The sequence below is a fragment of the Mus caroli genome, unplaced genomic scaffold, assembly GCF_978045245.1.
Source record: "Mus caroli unplaced genomic scaffold, Mus_caroli_1 scaffold_2, whole genome shotgun sequence".
Classification (NCBI taxonomy): domain Eukaryota; kingdom Metazoa; phylum Chordata; class Mammalia; order Rodentia; family Muridae; genus Mus; species Mus caroli.
The window spans coordinates 157,774,349-157,799,813 of NW_028227257.1; the positions used below are offsets into that span (position 1 = coordinate 157,774,349).

A 25,465-nucleotide genomic window follows, 5' to 3' on the forward strand; every position below is an offset into this window, starting at 1 on the left:
AAGACTTTGTGATCAGTTGTTTTACTGCTCTAGTCTCTGGAATGAACCTGGGAGAGCAAGACCTAAAAATGAGGTGACTAAAGTCTCATGCAATAGCCAACTTTATTCAGAGCAACAATTTATATTCTGGAGGTAAAAAAGAGTCACAAGGACCAACTACACATGGCAAAATCATGTTTTTCCATAGAGGAATATGAATAACAACAGCTGAAGTAAATTCAAGCCTATTTGTTACACTTGGAGACGCACAAAATACATTCCAAGAACAATTTTGTTTTGGAGAAATGGATATCACAAGACATGTTTTCATGGAGTTTTCTCACAAGCAGTCAGAATTTTCGCATGATTCCATACTGGACTATGTTCCAACAATCAGCTATTATAATATGTGAGAACACCATGCATTGTATGCAACTTTAGTTTTTGCTTAATTTTCATTTGGCAATGCATTTTGAGCCAACCGTTAGCATTTGAACAAGTCAGCTGAAGAAAGTATTGAAACTTTTCTACTGACTTAGACACTACATTCGGTCATGAGGACACCTTGCAGATGTTAAAGCAAGTTCTCAGACAGAAACTGTGCCTTCCACTAAACCTTCTGCAAGGCTGATTAACTGATTAGAAATTCAACAATTGTAAAGAGATTGGAATGTCACAGTTCAAAGCCAACTTATTTTAGGCCATCTCCATCTCTCTTAATGAACATGTGTTTCCCTCCTTTGTATGTAAGCTGACATATTTTGATCAATAGGTAAATTCCCATTACAAACAGTCATCTAGCCCACACCAACCAAAAAGCTAAGAGCATCGTCAGATAACATCTGAGGACCATAGCAAGATCTCCCCACTTCACTTTAACCATTCTCCTGCTGTTTCTATGAATGAATGTGAAAAATATCTTTATTTATGCTGTCTTTGTTCTATTACTATAAACATTTCATGAAACTGCTCCCACTTTGGGACATTCAGGACAGGAATTTAGGGTGACCTAAATCTGTGTTCCTGAACCATGGTTATTTATGTTTCGATATAGAATAAATTATCTTTCATTCCCTCTAATGTAATAATTGTACTCTTTTTTAATATATCTTTACTTAACTATTTCTTTTTATTATTGGTTATTTTATTTATTTACATTGCAAATGTTATCCCACTTCCCAGTTTCCCCTCCACAAACTCCCTATCCCATCCCCCGTTGCCCCTGCTTCTATGAGGGTGCTCCGACACCCACCCGCCACTCCAGCCTCATCACCCTAGTATTCCACTACACTGGGGCATTGAACCTTCACAGGGCCAAGGACCTCCCCTTTCCATTGATGCCAGATAAGGCAATTCTCTGCTACACATGTAGCTGGAGCCATGGGTCCCTCCATGTATACTCTTTGGTTTGTGGTTTGGCCCTTGGGAGCATTGTATTCTGTTTCAATACAGGACCCAGAAATCAACCTTAGTCTACAACTCCACATGGGTCACTACAGAAACTGACTTGTAATTCGATCTAGCATCTTCAAAATGACTTTAAATGCTTCTGACTAAGTGGTCTGTGTCTTTTCTGATATTATAAGTTGAAGACTGGCTCTTCCGGTCAGAAAAGCACCTGAGCAGCTGGGGCGCAGGGTCTGCTGACACTCGCCAACTGCCCACAACACCCGCCACAGGATCTTAAGACTTCTGGTGAGGGGAGCACAGCTTCTGCTCCAATCCAATTGCGCGGGACCTGAGACTGCATTAGTTAGGGAAGCAGAAACCAGCCTGAGTAGGGCCACAGGCCTCACCCGGCCGGATCAGCGCCAGGGTAGCGGGAGCGCAGGGTTGCCTGACACCCGCCAGCTACCCACGACCCCCGCCGCAGGATTTTGGGACTGCTGGTGAGTGGAACACAGCTTCTGCTCCAATCCAATTGCGCGGGACCTGAGACTGCATTAGTTAGGGAAGCAGAAACCGGCCTGAGTAGGGCCACAGGCCTCACCCGGCCGGATCAGCGCCAGGGTAGCGGGAGCGCAGGGTTGCCTGACACCCGCCAGCTACCCACGACCCCCGCCGCAGGATTTTGGGACTGCTGGTGAGTGGAACACAGCTTCTGCTCCAGTCCAATCACGCGGGACCTGAGACTGCTCTGGTTGGGGAGAGAGAAATCCGGCCCACACAGGGCCACAAGCCTCTTCCGGTCAGAAAAGCACCTGAGCAGCTGGGGCGCAGGGTCTGCTGACACTCGCCAACTGCCCACAACACCCGCCACAGGATCTTAAGACTTCTGGTGAGGGGAGCACAGCTTCTGCTCCAATCCAATTGCGCGGGACCTGAGACTGCATTAGTTAGGGACGCAGAAACCAGCCTGAGTAGGGCCACAGGCCTCACCCGGCCGGATCAGCGCCAGGGTAGCGGGAGCGCAGGGTTGCCTGACACCCGCCAGCTACCCACGACCCCCGCCGCAGGATTTTGGGACTGCTGGTGAGTGGAACACAGCTTCTGCTCCAATCTTTAAATAGTGACAACGATAACAACTAACCCCAGAGATTACCAGATGGCGAAAGGTAAACGTAATAATCTTACTAACAGAAACCAAGACCACTCACCATCATCAGAACCCAGCACCCCCACTTCACCCAGTCCAGGGCACCCCTACACACCGGAAAAGCTAGACACGGATTTAAAAGCATATCTCCTGATGATGATAGAGGACTTCAAGAAGGACGTTAATAACACACTTAAAGAAATGCAGGAGAACACTGCTAAAAAGGAAGAAGACAATAAAGAGGAAGCACAAAAATCCCTTAAAGAATTGCAGGAGAACACTGCTAAAGAGTTACAAATCCTTAAAGAAAAACATGATAACATAATCAAACAGGTAGAAGTCCTTACAGAAAAACAGGAAAACACATCCAAACAGATGATGGAAATGAACAAAACCATACTAGACCTAAAAAGGGAAGTAGACACAATAAAGAAAACCCAAAATGAGGCAACACTGGAGATAGAAACCCTAGGAAAGAAATCTGGAACCATAGATGCAAGCATCAGCAACAGAATACAAGAGATGGAAGAGAGAATCTCAGGTGCAGAAGATTCCATAGAGAACATCGGCACAACAATCAAGGAAAATGTAAAATGCAAAAAGATCCTAACTCAAAACATCCAAGAAATCCAGGACGCAATGAGAAGACCAAACCTACGGATAATAGGAGTGGATGAGAATGAAGATTTTCAACTCAAAGGACCAGCGAACATCTTCAACAAAATTATAGAAGAAAACTTCCCAAATCTAAAGAAAGAGATGCCCATGAACATACAAGAAGCCTACAGAACTCCAAATAGACTGGATCAGAAAAGAAATACCTCCCGACACATAATAATCAGAGCAACAAATGCTCTAAATAAAGATAGAATACTAAAAGCAGTAAGAGAAAAAGGCCAAGTAACATATAAAGGCAAGCCTATCAGAATTACACCAGATTTTTCACCAGAGACTATGAAAGCCAGAAGATCCTGGACAGATGTTATACAGACACTAAAAGAACACAAATTCCAGCCCAGGCTACTATACCCAGCCAAACTCTCAATTAACATAGATGGAGAAACCAAAGTATTCCACGACAAAACCAAATTCACACATTATCTCTCCACGAATCCAGCCCTTCAAAGGATAATAACAGAAAAAAACCAATACAAGGACAGGAACCACGCCCTAGAAACAACAAGAAGGTAATCCCTCAACAAACCTAAAAGAAGACAGCCACAAGAACAAAATGCCAACTTTAACATCAAAAATAACAGGAAACACCAATTTCTTTTCCTTAATATCTCTTAATATCAATGGACTCAACTCCCCGATAAAAAGACATAGACTAACAAACTGGCTACACAAACAAGACCCAACATTTTGCTGCTTACAGGAAACTCATCTCAGAGAAAAGGATAGACACTACCTCAGAATGAAAGGCTGGAAAACAATTCTCCAAGCAAATGGCATGAAGAAACAAGCTGGAGTAGCCATTCTAATATCTGATAAGATTGACTTCCAACCCAAAGTCATTAAAAAAGACAGGGAGGGACACTTCATACTCATCAAAGGTAAAATCCTCCAAGAGGAACTATCAATCCTGAATATCTATGCTCCAAATACAAACGCAGCCACATTCATTAAAGAAACTTTAGTAAATCTCAAAGCACACATTGCACCTCATACAATAATAGTGGGAGACTTCAACACACCACTTTCACCAATGGACAGATCATGGAAACAGAAACTAAACAGGGACACAGTGAAACTAAGAGAAATTATGAATCAAATGGATCTGGCAGATATCTACAGAACATTCTATCCTAAAACAAAAGGATATACCTTCTTCTCAGCACCTCATGGTACCTTCTCCAAAATTGACCACATAATTGGTCACAAAACAGGCCTCAACAGATATAAAAATATTGAAATTGTCCCATGCATCCTATCAGATCACCATGGACTAAGGCTGATCTTCAATAACAAAATAAATAATAGAAAGCCCACCTTCACGTGGAAACTGAACAACACTCTTCTCAATGATACCTTGGTCAAGGAAGGAATAAGGAAAGAAATTAAGGACTTTTTAGAGTTCAATGAAAATGAAGCCACAACATACCCAAACTTATGGGACGCAATGAAAGCATTTTTAAGAGGAAAACTCATAGCTCTGAGTGCCTCCAAAAGGAAACTAGAGAGAGCACACATTAGCAGCTTGACAACACACCTAAAAGCACTAGAACAAAAGGAAGCAAATTCACCCAAGAGGAGTAGACGGCAGGAAATAATCAAACTCAGGGGTGAAATCAACCAAGTGGAAACAAGAAAAACTATTCAAAGAATCAACCAATCAAGGAGCTGGTTCTTTGAGAAAATCAACAAGATAGATAAACCCTTAGCCAGACTCACTAGAGGGCACAGGGAAAGCATCCTAATTAACAAAATCAGAAATGAAAAAGGAGACATAACAACAGATCCTGAAGACATCCAAAACACCATCAGATCCTTCTACCAAAGGCTATACTCAACAAAACTGGAGAACCTGGATGAAATGGACAAGTTCCTAGACAGATACCAGGTACCAAAGTTGAATCAAGATCAGGTTAATGATCTAAACAGCCCTATATCCCCCAAAGAAATAGAAGCAGTCATTAATAGTCTCCCAACTAAAAAAAGCCCAGGACCAGATGGGTTTAGTGCAGAGTTCTATCAGACCTTCAAAGAAGATCTAATCCCAGTTCTTCACAAACTATTCCACAAAATAGAAACAGAAGGTACTCTACCCAACTCATTCTATGAAGCCACAATTACTCTGATACCTAAACCACAAAAAGACCCAACAAAGATAGAAAACTTCAGACCAATATCCCTTATGAATATTGATGCAAAAATCCTCAATAAAGTTCTTGCTAACCGAATCCAAGAACACATCAAAACAATCATCCATCCTGACCAAGTAGGTTTCATCCCAGGGATGCAGGGATGGTTCAATATACGGAAATCCATCAACGTAATCCAGTATATAAACAAACTCAAAGATAAAAACCACATGGTCATCTCCTTAGATGCGGAAAAAGCATTTGACAAGATCCAACACCCATTCATGATAAAAGTCTTGGAAAGATCAGGAATTCAAGGCCCATACCTAAACATGATAAAAGCAATCTACAGCAAACCAGTAGCCAACATCAAAGTAAATGGTGAGAAGCTTGAAGCAATCCCTCTAAAATCAGGGACTAGACAAGGCTGTCCACTTTCTCCATACCTATTCAACATTGTACTTGAAGTCCTAGCCAGAGCAATTCGACAACAAAAGGAGATCAAAGGGATACAAATTGGAAAAGAGGAAGTCAAAATATCACTTTTTGCAGATGATATGATAGTATATATAAGTGACCCTAAAAATTCCACCAGAGAACTCCTAAGCCTGATAAACAGCTTCGGTGAAGTAGCTGGATATAAAATTAACTCAAACAAATCAATGGCCTTTCTCTACACAAAGAATAAACAGGCTGAGAAAGAAATTAGGGAAACAACACCCTTCTCAATAGTCACAAATAATATAAAATATCTTGGCGTGACTCTAACTAAGGAAGTGAAAGATCTGTATAATAAAAACTTCAAGTCTCTGAAGAAAGAAATTATAGAAGATCTCAGAAGATGGAAAGTTCTCCCATGCTCATGGATTGGCAGGATCAACATTGTAAAAATGGCTATCTTGCCAAAAGCAATCTACAGATTCAATGCAATCCCCATCAAAATTCCAAATCAATTCTTCAACGAATTAGAAAGTGCAATCTGCAAATTCATCTGGAATAACAAAAAACCTAGGATAGCAAAAACTCTTCTCAAGGATAAAAGAACCTCTGGTGGAATCACCATGCCGGACCTAAAGCTCTACTACAGAGCAATTGTGATAAAAACTGCATGGTACTGGTATAGTGACAGACAAATAGACCAATGGAATAGAATTGAAGACCCAGAAATGAACCCACACACCTATGGTCACTTGATCTTCGACAAGGGAGCTAAAAACATCCAGTGGAAGAAAGACAGCATTTTCAACAAATGGTGCTGGCACAACTGGTTGTTAACATGTAGAAGAATGCGAATAGATCCATTCCTATCTCCTTGTACTAAGGTCAAGTCTAAGTGGATCAAGGAACTTCACATAAAACCAGAGACACTGAAACTTATAGAGGAGAAAGTGGGGAAAAGCCTTGAAGATATGGGCACAGGGGAAAAATTCCTGAATAGAACAGTAATGGCTTGTGCTGTAAGATCGAGAATTGACAAGTGGGACCTCATGAAACTACAAAGCTTCTGCAAGGCTAAAGACACCATCAATAAGACAAAAAAACCACCAACAGATTGGGAAAGGATCTTCACCTATCCTAAATCAGATAAGGGACTAATATCCAATATATATAAAGAACTCAAGAAGGTGGACTCCAGAAAGTCAAATAACCCCATTAAAAAATGGGGCTCAGAACTGAACAAAGAATTCTCACCTGAGGAATACCGAATGGCAGAGAAGCACCTGAAAAAATGTTCAACATCCCTAATCATCAGGGAAATGCAAATCAAAACAACCCTGAGATTCCACCTCACACCAGTCAGAATGGCTAAGATCAAAAATTCAGGTGACAGCAGATGCTGGCGAGGATGTGGAGAAAGAGGAACACTCCTCCATTGTTGGTGGGATTGCAAGCTTGTACAACCACTCTGGAAATCAGTCTGGCGGTTCCTCAGAAAATTGGACATAGTACTACCGGAGGATCCAGCAATACCTCTCCTGGGCATATATCCAGAAGATGTCCCAACCGGTAAAAAGGACACATGCTCCACTATGTTCATAGCAGCCCTATTTATAATAGCCAGAAGCTGGAAAGAACCCAGATGTCCCTCAACAGAGGAATGGATACAGAAATTATGGTACATTTACACAATGGAGTACTACTCAGCTATTAAAAAGAATGAATTTATGAAATTCCTAGCCAAATGGATGGACCTGGAGGGCATCACCCTGAGTGAAGTAACACAATCACAAAAGAACTCACACAATATGTATTCATTGATAAGTGGATATTAGCCCAAAACTTAGGATACCCAAGATATAAGATACAATTTGCTAAACGCATGAAACTCAAGAAGAATGAAGACCAAAGTGTGGACACTGTGCACCTTCTTAGAATTGGGAACAAAACACCCAGGGAAAGGAGCTACAGAGACAAAGTTCGTAGCTGTGATGAAAGGATGGACCATTTAGAGACTGCTGTATCCAGGGATCCGTCCCATAATCAGCTTCTAAACGCTGACACCATTGCATACACTAGCAAGATCTTGCTGAAAGGACCCAAATATAGCTGTCTCTTGTGAGACGATGCCGGGGCCTAGCAAACACAGGAGTGGATGTTCACAGTCAGCTATTGGATGTATCACAGGGCTCCCAATGGAGAAGCTAGAGAAAGTACCCAAGGAGCTAAAGGGATCTGCAACCCTATTGTTGGAACAACATGATGTACTAACCGGAACCCTGGAGCTCTTGTCTCTAGCTGCATATGTATCGAAAGATGGCCTAGTCGGCCATCAATGGAAAGAGAGGCCCATTGGACTTGCAAACTTTATATGCCCCAATATAGGGGAATGCCAGGGCCAAAAGAATGGGAATGGGTGGGTAGGGAAGTGGGGGGCGCTATGGGGGACTTTTGGGATAGTATTGGAAATGTAATTGAGGAAATTATGTAATAAAAATATTAAAAAAAAAAAATAAAATAAAATAAAATCCTGACATAATGGAAGTGCTCACCAACCGGACAACACCTAATAAAACCAGTGGCAAGAGCAAAAAAAAAAAAAAAAAAAAAAAAAAAAAAAAAAAAAAGAAAAGAACATTGCTAATGTCAAGCACAATTGTGAATATTTTTTCTCTTTAATCAGGAAAACCACAAAAATTCCAAACCTCACTTTTTCATCAAAATATTACTGAGATCCTATCCAGAAAACTCAGCCAATACATTAAACAAATACTATCCAAGTTGAAAGGCTCAATCATATATGTTCAGATATGACATGTTCTTATATACAGATATCCTAAATTTCCCATGAAGAAAAATAGAAATAAATAATTTAAATTGCACTATAGGACATAAAATTAACAAATAAAAGGAATTAGGATGGTCACACCTATAAAAGTATTATAAACAAAAATCCTAGAGATAAAGTTAACCAAAGAATCTAAACACGGGTACAGTAAAAACTTAATATACTACTAAAATTAACTGAAGGAAACAGGAATACAAAGATTCTCTATACTTATTAACTGAAAGTGTAAATATTGAGAAGTGCCTGTCTCATCAAAGTAAAATACAGGCTTGTTTTAATCTATCTTAAAACCAAATAGATTAAATATATTAAGTCAGTCTTAGAGAAACAAATATGTTTTCCCTCATTTGTGGAACAGAGATTTTATGTAGATACATAGAATTATATATATATATAAAACAAATTATATATGCACATACTCGCGTTCCTTTCTCCATGCAATGTGAGTATGTATATGTAACAGAGAGATAAACACAGAGAGAAAAAGAGAGAGACAGAGAGACAGATAGAGAAACAGAAAGAGTGATGTCAGGAAAAGTGAATCATTCTATGAGAAAAGAGCTACTAGTGGAAACCAGGATAGGGGAGAAGAACAGTAGAAGGTATGGGGTATATGCTCAAAGTACATTATATACTTGAATGAAAATAGTATTAGACAATGTATGAATATGAATGAAAGTGAAAATTTTCTTTAAAATGTAAAAATCAGAAAAAAATCTACAAAAATTAAATACATAAAGAAAAACATACTGTTATTTTTACAGAAATAAAATAAATTAATAAAACATTTTGATTGACATGAGTGACTTTAAGAAATAAACAAGCTGGTTGTTTCACATTTGCTGGCTTCAAAACATATCACAAAAACTATAGTAATCAGAATAACAGTTTTTCAGCATGCTATAAAACACACATGAGGAATAAGAACAGAATAGAAAAACATAAAAAATATACCCACATATATTTGATCAGAATCCTTTGAATGAAGTTTCAAAGATTATATGATTGGAAAATAATTGTCTTTCTCTGCTCCAAATGTCTATGGTCAAAGTGGGTATGTGAAATATGGAAGCTTTATATTTATTTTAATCTTAAACAAAAAAAAAAAAAAAATAAAAAAAATAAGTTGAAGACTGTCTTAGCTATTAGAAAGCTTAGGACAAAATGTCTTCTCACTATTAATAAAAATAGTGTGACCCAAGTATTACAATATTTTTGAGGGATTTATGGTCCCAATTGTAGCCTAGAGTGGCCTGAACTCATGTTCCACCTGTTATAGCTTCCTAAGTGCTACAATCACAGGTATGTGCACTTATCCTTGATTATCTAATATCTTATACTATTTAAAGAGTAATGTGAAAGATAAAACAAAAATATTATTTGTAATATACCTCTTGTCTGTGTAGTTAATATAATTAACCAAAAAAAAGACTTGCAGATATTCCAATGGGAGTTTCATTATTTATAGTATAAACAAGAGAAACATTTACCATGCTGGAGATGAAAGAAACATAGAGTCATGAGCATACTCAGCAAGCACTCTGCAATGTGGAAGCCAGAAGAGGGTTGATACTTGGTATCAGATACCCTGGAGCTGGAGTTACAGATGGTGGTAAGCTGCCTGACTAGGGTGCTGGGACACGAACTCTGGACCTCTGGAAGAGCAGCAATGGTTCTTAACTGCCGGGCCATCTCTCAAGCCCAGGCCAAGAAAAATTTCAACATGCCAACTTAATATAATGTTTAAAACTCAGAAACTTATATCACAATATACCATAAGTAAAGGGTTGTAAATTCAAAAACTAACACAGAATAACTGCATGACACAAAGAAATACTCAAATGGATTCCTTGTAGACTGGAGCAAACTAAGGTCTCAGATAATGGGTGTGTTCTCTGCTTAGGCTCAAATCCGTCAGACGAAATCATAAAAGACTAGGTTTGACTCTCTAAGAGACCTCGAAGTCTAGGTATCTGCAGAATTATAAAGTTAAATTGTGGACTATTTATACCCTTATTAATGGTGTGTTTACCAATGGATGATTATTTAAAAACCACTTACATGTGAAATATTTTCTGTTTGCAAAAATCAGGTGTCAAATTTAATTTAAAATAGAAATTGCCTAGTCTTGAAATTTTCTGGCACTTGATTTATACTTTGTACATATTCATTTCTCCCAGTGGATAATTTTTTGCACAGGACAGCTAAAGCTAAATTACAGAAAGGATTCCTATCACCATTATTACTCTTAGGTTTTCAGTGTTTACAACTGCAGGTCCTGAACTAACAGCCCTTCCCAGTGCCAGGCTCCTTCCTCTAGAAAGTGAGTTCATATCACAGTGGATATTGGTAACCACACTTGCTGCTCCCTGTCTCCTTCCACACTTGGGAATCAGAAAGCCCTGGTGCTGGACCTGACCTATCCCTGAATCCCTGTGCCCTCCACCTAGTCAAGCAGTTTCCTCTCTTCCGTGGCATTAATGCTAAGAAATCTCTCCTCCAGAACAATCGCTCTCGGCATCTCTCCTGAACTCTTGCTGTGCTGAGTGTCAACCTGACACAAACTATAGTCATCTCAGAGGAGCAGATCTCAACTGAGAAAATGCCTTCTTAAGGTGAAGCTGTGAAGCTGAAAGAAGCACCACTTTGTTTCTAATAACATTATTTAATTTTATGCAAAGTGTTTACATAGCAATGTCCCTTTATTTTTGTGCCTTCCCTTATACTCTTTTTTCTGCTTGTTTTATCTAATTCTATGTATTAGCTTTTCTTTTATCTTATTTTATTTTACTATTATCTCTTAGAAACCTGTTTGCTTTCTAATGACAGACAGAAATGGGTTAGATCCATATGGAATGATATGTGGAGAGAGACTGAGAAAAGAGAGGGTGTGGAAACTTTAGTCAGGATGTGTTATGTGAGAAAAATATATTCTCAATACAAGAAAAAAAATAGGCACTGTTTCAAGCATAAAAAGAAAGTCTTTAGGAGATGAGGTATAATGTTTCCTATCTTCACTAGGTAACCATGAATGCATTTGTGGAAATGAATGAATTTATTGTATTTGGGGGCTGAATGTAAATCTGTACAGGCATATGAATACGAAATATTTCCCTACTTGATAGCATTAAAACTATGTATTATGAATGATATTAAAAAAAAAAAAAAAGATGGGGCTGTGAGCCAGAGCCCTGAACAGACCTTCAGCCTGAACTCTGTAGCCAGTCACACAACATCCACAGGAAGGTCCATTCCTAGGCGTTCTAACATGCCCAGGATCATAGGATCAGAGATGTAGAAGATACATCTGTCCCAACACCACCAGGAGTAACTGGGACTAGTGGGATCTAGAAAAGCAGAAACCCTGATGAGTGGCACGGGTTCCTTGCAGTCTGGGTCAGTGCTTTGAGAAGACCTTGGGCCCAAACTCTGCAGCCAGTCCTACAACAACCAGAGGAAGCTCCACTCCCAGGCACTATAATACGCCCAGGATCACAGGATCATAGGATCATAGGAGCTTGGTCACACCAGGATCTCAGGGTCTCAGAGGCAACGTTGCTCCCAGGAGTTCTGACACACCCATGATCTCAGGATCCCAGGATCCCAGAAACAGCTGAACTCTGAGGTGTTCTGACACAACCAGGATGACAGGAAGGACAGGCTCCAGTCAGATATAATGAGGGCAGGTAGTACTAGTGATAACCAGATGGCAAGAGGCAAGCATAAAAACATAAACAACAGAAACCAAGATTACTTGGCATCATCAGAACCCAATTCTCCTACCATAGCAAGTCCTGAATACACCATCACAACAGAAAAGCAAGATTCAGATCTAAAATCACTTCTCATAATGGTGATAGAAGACTCTAACAAGGGCACAAATAACTCCCCTAAGAAATACAGGAGAACACAGGTAAACAGCTAGAAGCACTTAAAGACGGAACACAAAAATCCCTTAAAGAATTACAGTAAACGCAAAAATCAAACAGGTGAAAGAAATGAGCAAAACCATCCAATATCTAAAAATGGAAATAGAAACAATAAAGAAATTACAAAGGGAGTCAGCTCTGGAGTTAGAAAACCTAGGAAAGAGATTGAGAGTCATAGATGCAAGCATCACCAACAGAATACAAGAAATTGAAGAGAGGATCTCAGGTGAAGAAGATACCATAAAAAAACATCTTAGCACTTAAACTGAGCATAATGCATAGAAACAAACACTTATCTAGGACTAATTAGCTATTGTGGGACTTTTGTTGTTCCATATTGAGGATTTTCTTTCTATTTATGTGAAGAATGAGATGAGGATGTTGATTGTGATTTCACTGAATCGGTAAACTGTTTTGGTAGGAAGGTCTTATTTCACAGTCTTAATTCTACCAAGCTAAAAAAATCTAGGAAAGCAAAAACTATTCTCAACAATAAAAGAACCTCTGGTGGAATCTCCATTCCTGACCTCAAGCTGTACTACAGAGCAACTGTGATTAAAAACTGCATGGTACTGGTACAGTGACAACAGGTAGATCAATGGAACAGAATTGAAGACCCAGAAATGAAACCACACACCTATGGTCACTTGATCTTTGACAAGGGAGCTAAAACCATCCAGTGGAAAAAAGACAGCATTTTCAACAAATGGCACAACTGGCAGTTATCATGTAGAAGAATTCAAATTGATCCATGCTTATCTCCTTGTACAAAGTTCAAGTCTAAGTGGATCAAGGACCTCCACATATAACCAGAGACACTGAAACTTATAAAGGAGAAAGTGGGGGAAAGCCTCGAAGATATGGACACAGGGGGAAAGATCCTGAACAGAATGGCAATGGCTTGTGCTGAAGATCAAGAAGCAACAAATGCTCTTAAAATTGCAAAGCTTCTGTAAGGCACAGGATGCTGTCAATGAGACAAAATGGCAACCAACAGTTTGGGCAAAGATCTTTATCAATCCTAAATCTGATAGGGGGCTAATATCCAATATATACAAAGAACTCCAGAAAAACAAATAACCCTATTAAAAAATGGGGTACAGAGCTAAACAGAATTCTCAACTGAGGAATAAGGAATGGCCGAGAAGCACCTGAAAAAATGTTCAACATCCTTAATCATCAGGGAAATGCAACTCAAAACAATCCTGAGATTCCACCTCACACCAGTCAGAATGGCTACGATCAAAAATTCAGGTGACAGCAGATGCTGGCGAGGATGTGGAGAAAGAGAAACATTCCTTCATTGCTGGTGGGATTGCAAGCTGGTACAACCATTCTAGAAATCAGTTTGGCGGTTCCTCAGAAAATTGGACCTGAGGACCCAGCACACCATTCCTGGGCATATACCCAGAAGATGCTCCAACTTGTAATAAGGACACATGCCTCACTATGTTCATAGCAGCCTAATTTATAATAGCAAGAAGCTGGGAAGAACCCAGATGTCCCTCAACAGAGGAATGGATGCAAAAAATGTGGTACATTTACACAATGGAGTACTACTCAACTATTAAAAACAATGAATTTATGAAATTCTTAGGTAAATGGATGGATCTGGAGGATATCATCCTGAGTGAGGTACCCAATCACAAAAGAACACACATGATATGCACTCACTCATAAGTGGATATTAGCCCAGAAATTTAGAATACCCAAGATACAATTTGCAAAACACATGAAACTCAAGAAGGAAGACCAAAGTGTGGATACTTTGTTCCTTCTTAGAATGGGGAACAAAATACCCATGGAAGGAGTTACAGAGACAAAGTTCAGAGCAGAGACTGAAGGAATGACTATCCAGAAATTGCCCCACCTGGGGAATCCATCCCATAAACAACCACCAAACCCAATATTGCAGATGCCAACAAAAGCTTGCTGACAGGAGCCTGATATGGCTGTCTCCTGAGAGGCTCTGCCAGTGCCTGACTAATACAGAAGTGGATGTTCACAGTCATCCATTAGAGGGAGCACAGGGCCCCCAATGAAGGAGCTAGAGAAAGTAACCAAGAAGCTGAAGGGATTTGCAGCCCCCTAGGATGAACAACAATATGAACTAACCAGTAACCCCAGAGCTCTCTGGGACTAAACCACCAATCAAAGAAAACACATGGAGAGACTCATGGCTCCAGCTGCATATGTAGCAGAGGATGGCCAAGTTGGTCATCAATGAGAGGAGAGGCTTTTGATCCTGTGAAGGTTCTATACTCCAGTATAGGAGAATGCCTGGGCCAAGAAGCAGGAGCAGGTGGGTTGGGGAGCAAGGGAAGTGGGGAGAGGATAGGGGATTTTTGGAGGGGAAACTAGGAAAGGGGATAACATTTGAAATGTAAATAAAGAAAATATCTGATTAAAAAAAAAGAAAAAAGAAAAAAATATTCTACCAAGCTATACACTTGGGAGGTCTTCAAATTCTAGTATGTTTCTTAATCTCTTTCTTCACACATTTAAAGTTTTCATTGCAGAGGTTTTTACCTCTTTTGTTATGTATATGCTAAATATTTTATTTTATTTGAAAAACTGGGAAGAGGAGCGTGTCCATGTTGTTACTCATATATATTAAGACTGGTAAATGCTGTAAGTCTATTTTGTATCATAACACTGCTGAAATTATTGATAATTTCTATAATTTTTCTAGTCAAATTTTGGGAACAATGGGTATAAGAGAATATAATCTTTAATTGAAAATATTTTGACTTAATATTTTCCCATTTGTATCCCTTCTCCTGCCTTATTGCTCCAGCGAAGGCTTCAATCACATCATGGATGAGCTGTAGGGATAGTGGGCAGTCCTCTCCCATTCCTGATGTTAATGGGGCTTATTAATGGTTTTATTTATTTAGGATGATATTGGCCATGGGTTTGTCATACATAATCTTTATTACGTTGGAATATGTTTCCTACAGTCCTACTCATTCTAGAATTTTTATTAATGCATGCTGAATCTTATCAAAGACTTTTTCTTTTTATTCTTTTTTTCTTTTTACTTCCATTGAGATGATCATATGATTTTTGTATTTTTGCCCATATATTTGGTTTATTACATTTATTTCTTATGTATGTTAAAAATAAAAAATAAAACTAAAACAAAAAGAAAAAAAGATAGGGCAGTGAGTCAGCCTGTAGAACACCATCATAATTAGTGATTGATGGAGGAGGGCCCAGCCTATTCTGAGTGGTGCTATCACTGGATTGGTGGTCCAGAGTTCTATAAGCAAGCAGGTTGAGTAACCCATGATGAGCAAGCCTGTAAACAGCATTCCTCCATGGTTTCTGCATCAGCCCCTGCCTCCAGGTTCCTGCTCTGTTCCAGTTCCTATGCTAGCTCCAATGATGAACAACGATGTGAAAATGTAAGCCAAATAAACCCTTCCCTCCCCATTTTGTTTTTGGTCATAATGTTTTGTTACAGCAATAGAAACCCTAACTGAGACACTGGCCCTCTTGAAACTAAGAGACTCGGATTCTCTACTGAAATGCATAACCCTTTAAAGACCTCCCCCTTTTCTTGCTGCTGCCTCCATATCCAGTATAGGCCCGTCTTTCACATCCTTGGGAGCCTGTTCATCTCTGAATCAAGAAAATCCCATGCTGAGTCACATGCCTCCATGTCTAGTCCAGGACGGTTGGGTTGCTCAGCCATTGTGTATTTTGGGAAAGAGACACACTGTTCTCCTCCACCCCACCCACCCCATACCGGCGCCACAGTTGCTCAGTCATAGCTCAGTACATATGCAAGTGGCTTTCAAATAAGAGGGTTACAACTGTCCTTGTAGTATACAACAAAACTCTTCAAGGAGTAGCACTTTTCCACTGTCCACCCAGACTACCTTTAGGAGCTGATGCACCCACACTCACATCTCTCTGTTTTCAAACTTCTCTCTGTGTGCCACTTTGGTACAAGTGAAAGTGATACCATGTCCTTACTTTAATGTTGTTAATTTACCCACACCCCCTACTTTATTAAAGTCAAAATTTTAAAAACTCCTTATTCCCCTGGATTCTGCCCCAGTGTCCCTCTTGAGCACGCTGAAACTTCTCAGAAAGTCACTATATCTCCCTATGAAAAGTTAATGTAACATCAATTGTGTGCTCTAAAAGCTGCCCTCTGATATATTTTTAACCCAGTGACATCCTCTCTCAAACTAGGCAAAATTATCTGAAACTAAAGAATGTCCTATCCATACAAAGAAACTGGAAAAATTCTCAACTACTAACAAAGCCTTCTTAGCATTTTGTTTTAATTACATAATTCCCAAATTGGCTTGCATATTCCTAGTCAATTTGTTTCCATTATTCTTCCATTAGCACTACCATGACTGAATAAGTAACTGATAGAATTTGTCAACAACATTAATAATTCCACTTAATTCAAAATTGTCTTGAGTTTTAAGATGATGCATATTTGCAAGGCTAATCTTGTTTTATTGTAATTTTTACTTTTTACAAAAATATGCTTATAAATTATTGAATAAAACACAAATCTTACCTTTAAGAAATTCAGTGTTTTCACATACATTTGTCTTTTGTGTAAAGAAGAAAACTGAACTTTTGAAAGTATCAATACTTAAAATATTTCCCTTCCAAATGTCTAAGCATTTTCATTCAGAGAACAAATGAGCTTCTAAACATGGGTGATTAGCCCTGCATACATCCCACCTGTTTCTAAGCAGAGTGATCCTTACTTTTGTCCTTTCCTCAATATCTGCTCCGTACTGTAGCAGCCTGGCAGCCGTTGCTGAATTCCCACTATAGACAGCATAGTGCAGAGCAGTGTTACCCATGCTGTCTTTAATGTGCAGGTTAGCATGGTGCTCTAGCAGAAAACACACGATTTTATCTTCCCAGCTTTGGACAGCCTTAAGAGATTGTAACAAGAAGCACACAGTCAGCTTAAAAAAATTATAATACACACTCATGGGTTTCAACATTAATTATAGTTATACGAGATGAATTCATTTTTACTTCAATCACAATCATATCATTCTTAAAATGGTGACTATGGTATACCTTCATCAGGGGTGTGATGTTATGATTGTCACACACATTAATCTCACAGCCACGCCTCCAGAGATATATCACCAATTCTAAATGTCCATAGAAGCAGGCAAAGTGCATGGCATTCCTATAGAGAAATCACAGTGCACTATCTCAATATATGCAAGTATTCTTGTAACTAAAACTGTTAAATAGCACACAGTGCATGTGCCTTTTAAACAAATATGTAATGCTCTTCTGAAGAAATTTGTTTTCCCTTGTGAAATTTCTTCCAAACAAACGCACGCGCGCGCGCACACACACACACATCAATCTGATTCATTTGCATTAAGCCTTATTTATAAATTCGGGATATAGAACACAGATCCTTTGCCAGAATATAACACAAATGGCTTTTATCCCAGTTTACTATGGCCTCTTGTTTCCAGTTCTCCTGATCCAGTCTTTTCCTGTTGTTGACTGCCACTTGGCCTTCGGCACTTGCAGAAAAGTCATTGAGCTCTGCTCATGGTATTCTTCTTTTACACTCAACTTCAAGCTTGCCCACATTCCTACCACACAGCAAGACTATTGCCCTATAAGCCACATGCTTAAGGTGGTGTTCAGGAAACAGAGAAGGGACCGGAACCAACAACTGGCTATACCCTCCCTAAAGCCTGACCCACAGTAATGTCCGACTGTTCATAAGGTTCCACAACTCCCAAATCAGAGCTACCATCTAATGACCAAATGTTCACATGCATGCATTGGGGGTGGGTTTGGGGGGGACCTTTGATCTCTAGCAGATTTTACTCCTACTCTAAGCTCTGTTAACTACACATTATTTCTTACCCTTTCTGGGTTTCATTTCTGCTTCAATAAAATAGAATATTGTGGTCATTCATTAAGAATATATACACAAAAATTAAGAAAGTTTTACTTATAGCATGCTAGATAATCATATTACTCCAACTTTACATGGTTAAACAGGTTAGTAAAACAATACAATTATACCCATTTTGTAGATGTTTTATGGATTCTACATTTCAGCAACTGTAAGGTGACTTTTTTGAGCCAGGATCTTCATGTCCAGACTGGCCAAACATTCATGCTCCTCCTGCTAAGATACTGAGGCTAGAATGACCTTCTTCTGTTTTAAAACTATAAATGATAGCACCTTTTAGATTTTATTAATAATCAAAAGAATGGGTCAGAATGCAATCCTATATAAAAGGGGTCCTTTGAAATCTAGTTATGCCAATTGCACTTAATAAATTTTACTTTTTACAAATACAGCAAGGACAGCACAAAGTAACCAGAGCTTTGGTTTTCAGACTTTTAAGCCAAAGAAAGAAATTGTGGGAATCAAATGATGAAGTATCATTTAATTTTAGTCAACAATGCAACTCTGGGCAAAAGAACCGTGAGGCTTTCAAGGAGGAAAAGATCCTGAAAAATAGTATTATGTATGCAGTAGATATTCTGGTTAAATCTGGAGACTAAATGGATTGAGAGAATGGGAGGGGATTCATTCTTCTATATAGGAACTATTACAAAATTAGACAATTCCTGTGCAATATTAATAGCTGTATATATTTGCCATCTTTTATTTTCATACTTGTGATCAGTATCTTATCTTGGAATTCTTTCACTGTAATGAAACACCGTGACCAAAGCAACGTGGGGAGGAAAGGATTTACTTAGCTTACACTTCCACATCATCATCAAAAGAAGACAGGACAGGAACATGGAGGCAGTGGCCATGAAGGGGTTTGCTCTTTATGGCTTGCTCAGTCTGCTTTCTTACAGAACACAGAACCACCAGACCAGGGATGGCACTATCCACAATGCACTGTGCCTCCCCTATCAATAACTGGTTAAGAAAAATGTCCTAGAGGCTTCCCTACAGCTCAACCATATGGAAGCATTTTCTTTATTGAGGTTCCCTCCTCTCAACTTGTGTCAAGTTAACATAAAACTATCCAGGACAAATGGGTAGGGGCCGTCCCTAATTGTTCCTGCCTGTGAATTCCATTCCCATAACTTGGCTGCTTTGTCTGGCCTCAGTGGAGAGGTTGTGCCTGGTCCTGAAGTGGCTTAATGTGTCAGGGTGGGGTGATGCCAGGAGTGAGGATTTTCCCTTCTCTGAGTAGAAGGGAGGGGTAAATGGGGGGGGGAGATCTGTGTAAGGGGGAACTGGGAGGAGGGGGTTGGTATAAGGATGTAAAGTGAATAAATGAAAAGCAACCCTCCAACACAATCAGTCTGCAATTATATGTATGTCTATATAGGACAAAACCATGTTCAATAATATTTATACAATATAAAAATCTATAAGCACAGATAAATAGATTCTTCTCAGAAAAGACTAATTAGCACCAGAAAATATAACTATACACACACACACACACCAAATTAAAAGAGTGAGATTTTCTTCTGTACATTAAACTCTTCAGGTGAATATTTGAAAGAATAGTACAAGCATATGCAGGACCATTACCAACTAACTACACAGGAGGTACATAGAGACTCAATGCCAACACACTGCTTTTTCTTTTTTGTAAATTGGATATTTTCTTTATTTACATTTCAAATGTTATCCCCTTTCCTGGTTTCCCCTCTGAAAAACACCCTCTCCCTATCCCCTCCCTTCTCCCCCTGCTCACCAACCAACCCCCCCACTCCCACTTCCTGGCCCTGGCATTCCCCTATACTGGGGCATAGAGTCTTCATAGGACCAATGGCCTCTCCTGCTATTGATGACCAACTAGGCCATCCTCTGCTGCATATGTAGCTGGAGCCATGAGTCTCGCCATGTGTGCTCTCTTTGGTTAGTGGTTTAGTCCCTGGGAGCTCTGAGGATACTGACTAGTTCATATTGTTCCTCCTCCTATGGGGCTGCAAACCCCTTCAGCTCCTTGGGTTCTTTCTCTAGTTCCTTGATTGGGGATCTATGCTCAGTCCAATGGATGGCTGTGAGCATCCACCTCTGTATTTGTGAGGCACTGGCAGGAGAGAGCTATATCAGGCTCCTGCACACTGCTTTAAAGTAGATTATATTCTCTAGCACTGAAAATAAGCTAGAAAGAAATAAAAAGATGGCTAGAAACCAAATGTTCAAATTAAACATGTAGGTCTGGGGTTCCTATCCTGTGGGGATCAAATGACCCTTTCACAGGGGTAGCCTAAGATCATCAGAAAACACAGATGATTCATAACAATATCAAATTACCATTATGAAGTAACAACAAAAATAATTTTATGGTTGGGGTCACCACAACATGAGGATCTGTATTAAAAGGTAGCAGAACTGACTGCTGATTTAATGAGTAAAAAAGAGGAAAATTCATTTGCAATTTAAATACTTGAAAATCATACGTTAGATTTGTACGTATAGTCTGTTAATTTAAGTTTCCAATCAATGCTTGTTTAGATGCAATCAAACTGGTTTGTCACTTAGCATAGCAAGCTATATCTGACTATGCTAATATTCCTCTATGTCTGTCTATGCCTTCTTCAAGGTGAAATATTTAATGAATGCATTGAGATTTTTAATAACTGTGTTCTTCTAATAATTTGACTTTTAAGGCAGGCTGATAAAAGTAAAGTGCTATGGGTTTCTTTTCTCCCTACTGGAAGCAAGAGGTAGAGGTGTATGTGTACAGCTTACAACTGTGGTAGAAGGAACAGAAACCCTCAGTTCAGTTCCTTACAATACACATCAGGCTTAATATACATATGCATAAGTATATATATACTTACATATACTTAATATTCTTATATATATTCTGATACATATCATATATAGTGGATACTGGGTTTTACTTGAAGAATTTTAGGCTTAAAGGTATAAATACGTTATAAAAATATTCCTTTTGTAAGAATTCTTCCCTTTTTGGGGGGCCGGGCGTGGTGGCGCACGCCTTTAATCCCAGCACTCTGGAGGCAGAGGCAGGCGGATTTCTGAGTTCGAGGCTAGCCTGGTCTACAAAGTGAGTTCCAGGACAGCCAGGGCTATACAGAGAAACCCTGTGTCGGGAAAAAAAAAAAAAAAGAATTCTTCACTTTTTAAAAAATGTATCTAACATTGTATTCCTAATATTACACAAAGCTAAAATGATGATTTGTTCTTGTTAATTAACACTTTTAAATAGTCTGTTGACTCTCTAAAGGTCTCATGAGGAAGGGAAAGCAACCAGACTTCCGCCCTTGCGTTGGCTGGGCCAGGGGTTCCTCCCAGGTGTGCTGATCACAGGTGCGGAAACGGTCAATATATAGTGGCAGCAATCAGCGCTGGGCCCTCCCCACTCCTGTTCCTGTCCCGGGAGTGAGTAAAGGTGTCTTCGTCCACACTGCCCACATACCCCAGGTCTTAAGGGTCTCTTACCTATTCTCCTTGTCTCTGTGATTGACTTCGTATTTACCCAGAGTAAAGTACAGCCGCACAAAAGGTAAATCGCCTGCACAGGCCGCCATGTGCAGATCATTGTCAGGAAAGTATGTCATGTCTAAATAAGCAGGATCGTCCCTTCCAAAGCTCGGGTTGCTTCTCGGTGCCTTAATATCGCAGAAACCCAAGGGTGTCTCTTCCCTATTTTTTTTCTGACAGCAACACAGCGCAGAGAAGCCTGGAAAACCCAAAGGCCTCCTCTCTTCCCCTCGGCTGTACTTTCCTCCCATCTCAGGCAAGGTTATTTATAACAAACCAACCGTTAACTGCCCCAGTATCAACGTTATTATAACAAGCAGACTCTCCCCATCTCATATTGAATCATAAGTCCACCCTCCTGTTTTTAATATTTATAATTAGCCCATTATTCCTTATCTAAGTATCAACGATGTAATAAGCCCACTCATCCTTATCCAAATATTATCACTTGTCATAGGCTTGCCAAGTCTCTCCCACAGACCCTGTCGCCTCAAGTCTGCTCCCTGGTTTAGTGTCTATCAACTGCAGGGACAGTTGGCAGAACAGTTCTTGTCAAGCCATACTGGTGGACGCAAATATGCAAGGGTGTGCGTGAACGTGTGCGTGAACGTGTGCGTGCCTGTGACCTTCGACTACCTGAAGCCAATAAAGGTCAATGCGCATGTGCGTAGTCCAGGCTGTCAAACCTCTGCAAAGTCAACTTGTGTAAGTCAGAAGAGGCTGGAGGGACGGGCTCCGTGTTTACGAGCATGGACCTAGCTCAGTTTCCAGCGACCACCATAGCTGGCTTACAATGCCGTCTTTTGGACAGCAGGCACTGTACTCTCACAGGCACCTTCCCTCGCATTCATGTGAACGAAATTTTACAATTACGAACTTTTTAAATGTCAAAAGTCAAAAGAGAGCTAGATGACCTTTGGTCGTTTGTTCAAGGCTGACTTACAGCCATGGGAAAGCAGTCCTTGTACATGGCTGTTGAAAGTGATGGGGGACATGGAATGCCGAAGGCCGGCTCTACAGGAAAATCTCTTAACAGAATGGTCTCTTAATTTGTATTGTTTATTTTCCACATCCAGTGGGGTAGGGGAATTCAGCAGTGGAACTAGGAGTAGTCCGTTTTCACGGCTTCAGAGGCAAACTTTGAAGAGAAACTCATGCACATTGCATGCAAAATGAACATACACATCCACCAACATACCTCCTAGCCTTTTGCCCTGACTATGTTTTTATGTTCTACTTTTATTTTATTTTCTCTTATAAAACCTACAATAATTCCAAGGTGTGTTTTTAGAGAGCAACATATTTAAATTTTTTAATCGGCAATTTTCTTTCCCCAACCCATCTTTTCTCACTAGGTTACAATGGTATTGTATATGTATATGTATATATGTATGTGTATATGTATGTGTATGTATATTCATTCAGTGGATTTCTCAGCCTCCAAGAACTACCTGGCTTTAGCCATCCCTGCCACTTCTGCATTGCTGCATGCCTTCCATTCCTGCATGCCTTCGTACTCCCCTTCCCAAGACAAATAATTTCCTGCTCCTCTTCTTTCTCCTCACCCCCACTTACCATGCACCCAGAACCATATCCCCTCCAGTAGCGATGTCAGTGTCACTGATCAGGGAACTCAATTAGATAGTCCTTTTGCAAAGCACATGGCTACAGAGGTAGCAAGATTTGTCAGTTTTGACAGTCGTTCAGTCTTTTGACATGCTGAAACGGTTTCAATGCCCTTATTTTCAAATTGCAGCTGTCCAGTGAAGTACTAGGACCTCCAAACCTCAGGACTCCTCTGTCCAATATTACCTCTGTCCACTGATGGAGAGTCACATGAGTTCATAGCTCCTGTACTTTACTCATTTAATGGAGCAGGTAATGGTACCCTTCTTCCAGGACACTTCTGTTAGCAGGAATTCCCCTCAGTTCTGTTCAATGCTGTGATTCATGGCTGATGGCTGCTGAACAGTGTCTTGTGGGCATCAGTGTGAGCTTTGCTATATAGGTTCATCTGCTCTGCAAAACTGAACTGTATTGGCTTTAAAAATCTTGCCCATTTTCATCTCGTAAAGCCTCTATTAAGATGGGCGTGGTGGCTCACGCCTTTAATCCCAGCACTTGGGAGGCAGAGGCAGGGGGATTTCTGAGTTCTAGTACAGCCTGGTCTACAGAGTGAGTTCCAGGACAGCCAGGGCTACACAGAAAAACCCTGTCTCGAAAAAACAAACAAACAAAAAAAACAAAAAAGCCTCTATCAAATAGTTTTTCTCCAAGAAACAATGTAATAAAAATACTTTAGCATTTTACACCTTGTAGTTGTAAAAGCAGTATGTGATGTGGGAAAAAAATGAGCTGACATACATCCCTGGACAGTTTGAAGATATCTTCTAATGAGATAAAAATAAAGCCAAAAAGATAAAAATTTTACACCAAATATTTAAGGTATGACAGGATTGGTTTTCATTAGTTTAAAATGTCAATGACCTTTACTATGCTAATTATGTACTAGTGTACATAATTTATATAGATAACAGAATAGTATTCCTGATAGTTCCCTTATCATAAAAACCTAATGCTCAGAAGACTTGCTTCTAAGAACAAATATATCCATGCTTAGAATTCGACTCTCTTAGTAGCACATATTATTTTTATGAAATGGACTTGATTGCAATATTTTTGTATGTTCATATGAAGCACTTGACCACATTAATCCCATATCACCATCTCATAAACCCTTCTCCCCACTCCATCCCTGATCCCATTCTTCTTCCTAATACTTCACCTTCAACATGCATTTTATTTCTTAATTTCTGAACTCTACTTGTAAGATAAAATGTGGGTTTTTTTCTGAACCTGGTTTAGTTCATCTACCATGAAGACACACTGTTCCATCCTTTTTCTTAATAAGTTACACATGTACAGAGAATCTACATTCTTTCACACTAATGAAAACTCACACCTTTTGCACATTGGCACAACTTTAAATACACAATCACACAGCTACACAAAATCATTCTCACACACAACATATGGTTGCTCACATTTTCATTCACAATTACTCATGCCTACCTGCATCCTCAAACATTCTCACACTCACAAATTAACATTTTCATACTCTGCATACTCACAATTACATTCTTGCACACTTATCCACCAAACCATGGCCTCCTCCTTCTACCAAGGGCTGTTAGATCATCCAAAACAATGCCATGCATTTCATCTACTCTTAGCATGAATCCCAGAGGGACCCATGCAACTCATTCATTATTATCCCTATTAAGCTCCCAAGCAGCCATGATTGTCATCACCCCAAGTCCTAAACACTTGGGTCCCAAATCCTTAAGGGGAAAATGATGCGATAAAAATGCATAAGTAAATGTTAAGATGTTAAGAATTGAAGGTATATATATATAAATGGTCTTATGAGACAGGCAAATTAACTAGATGTCAGGACTCTAAAAGTAAAGC

General features: G+C 39.6%; 1 protein-coding gene across 3 annotated transcripts in view; it reads right to left on the minus strand.

Moving 5' to 3' along the window:
• LOC110289940 (uncharacterized) overlaps nt 1-22,556 on the minus strand; it is a 78,917-nt gene extending 56,361 nt beyond the window's left edge. For all 3 annotated transcript variants that reach the window (XM_085835130.1, XM_085835129.1, XM_085835128.1), the window contains exons 1-3: nt 21,953-22,556; nt 17,599-17,713; nt 17,274-17,447 (exon numbers count right to left, since the gene is read on the minus strand). In XM_085835130.1, coding sequence (XP_085691256.1) covers nt 17,274-17,447; nt 17,599-17,713; nt 21,953-22,245 — 582 coding nt within the window. In that variant the 5' untranslated portion in view covers nt 22,246-22,556. The remainder of the gene's footprint in view (nt 1-17,273; nt 17,448-17,598; nt 17,714-21,952) is intronic.
• Between the last annotated feature and the right edge of the window lie 2,909 nt (nt 22,557-25,465).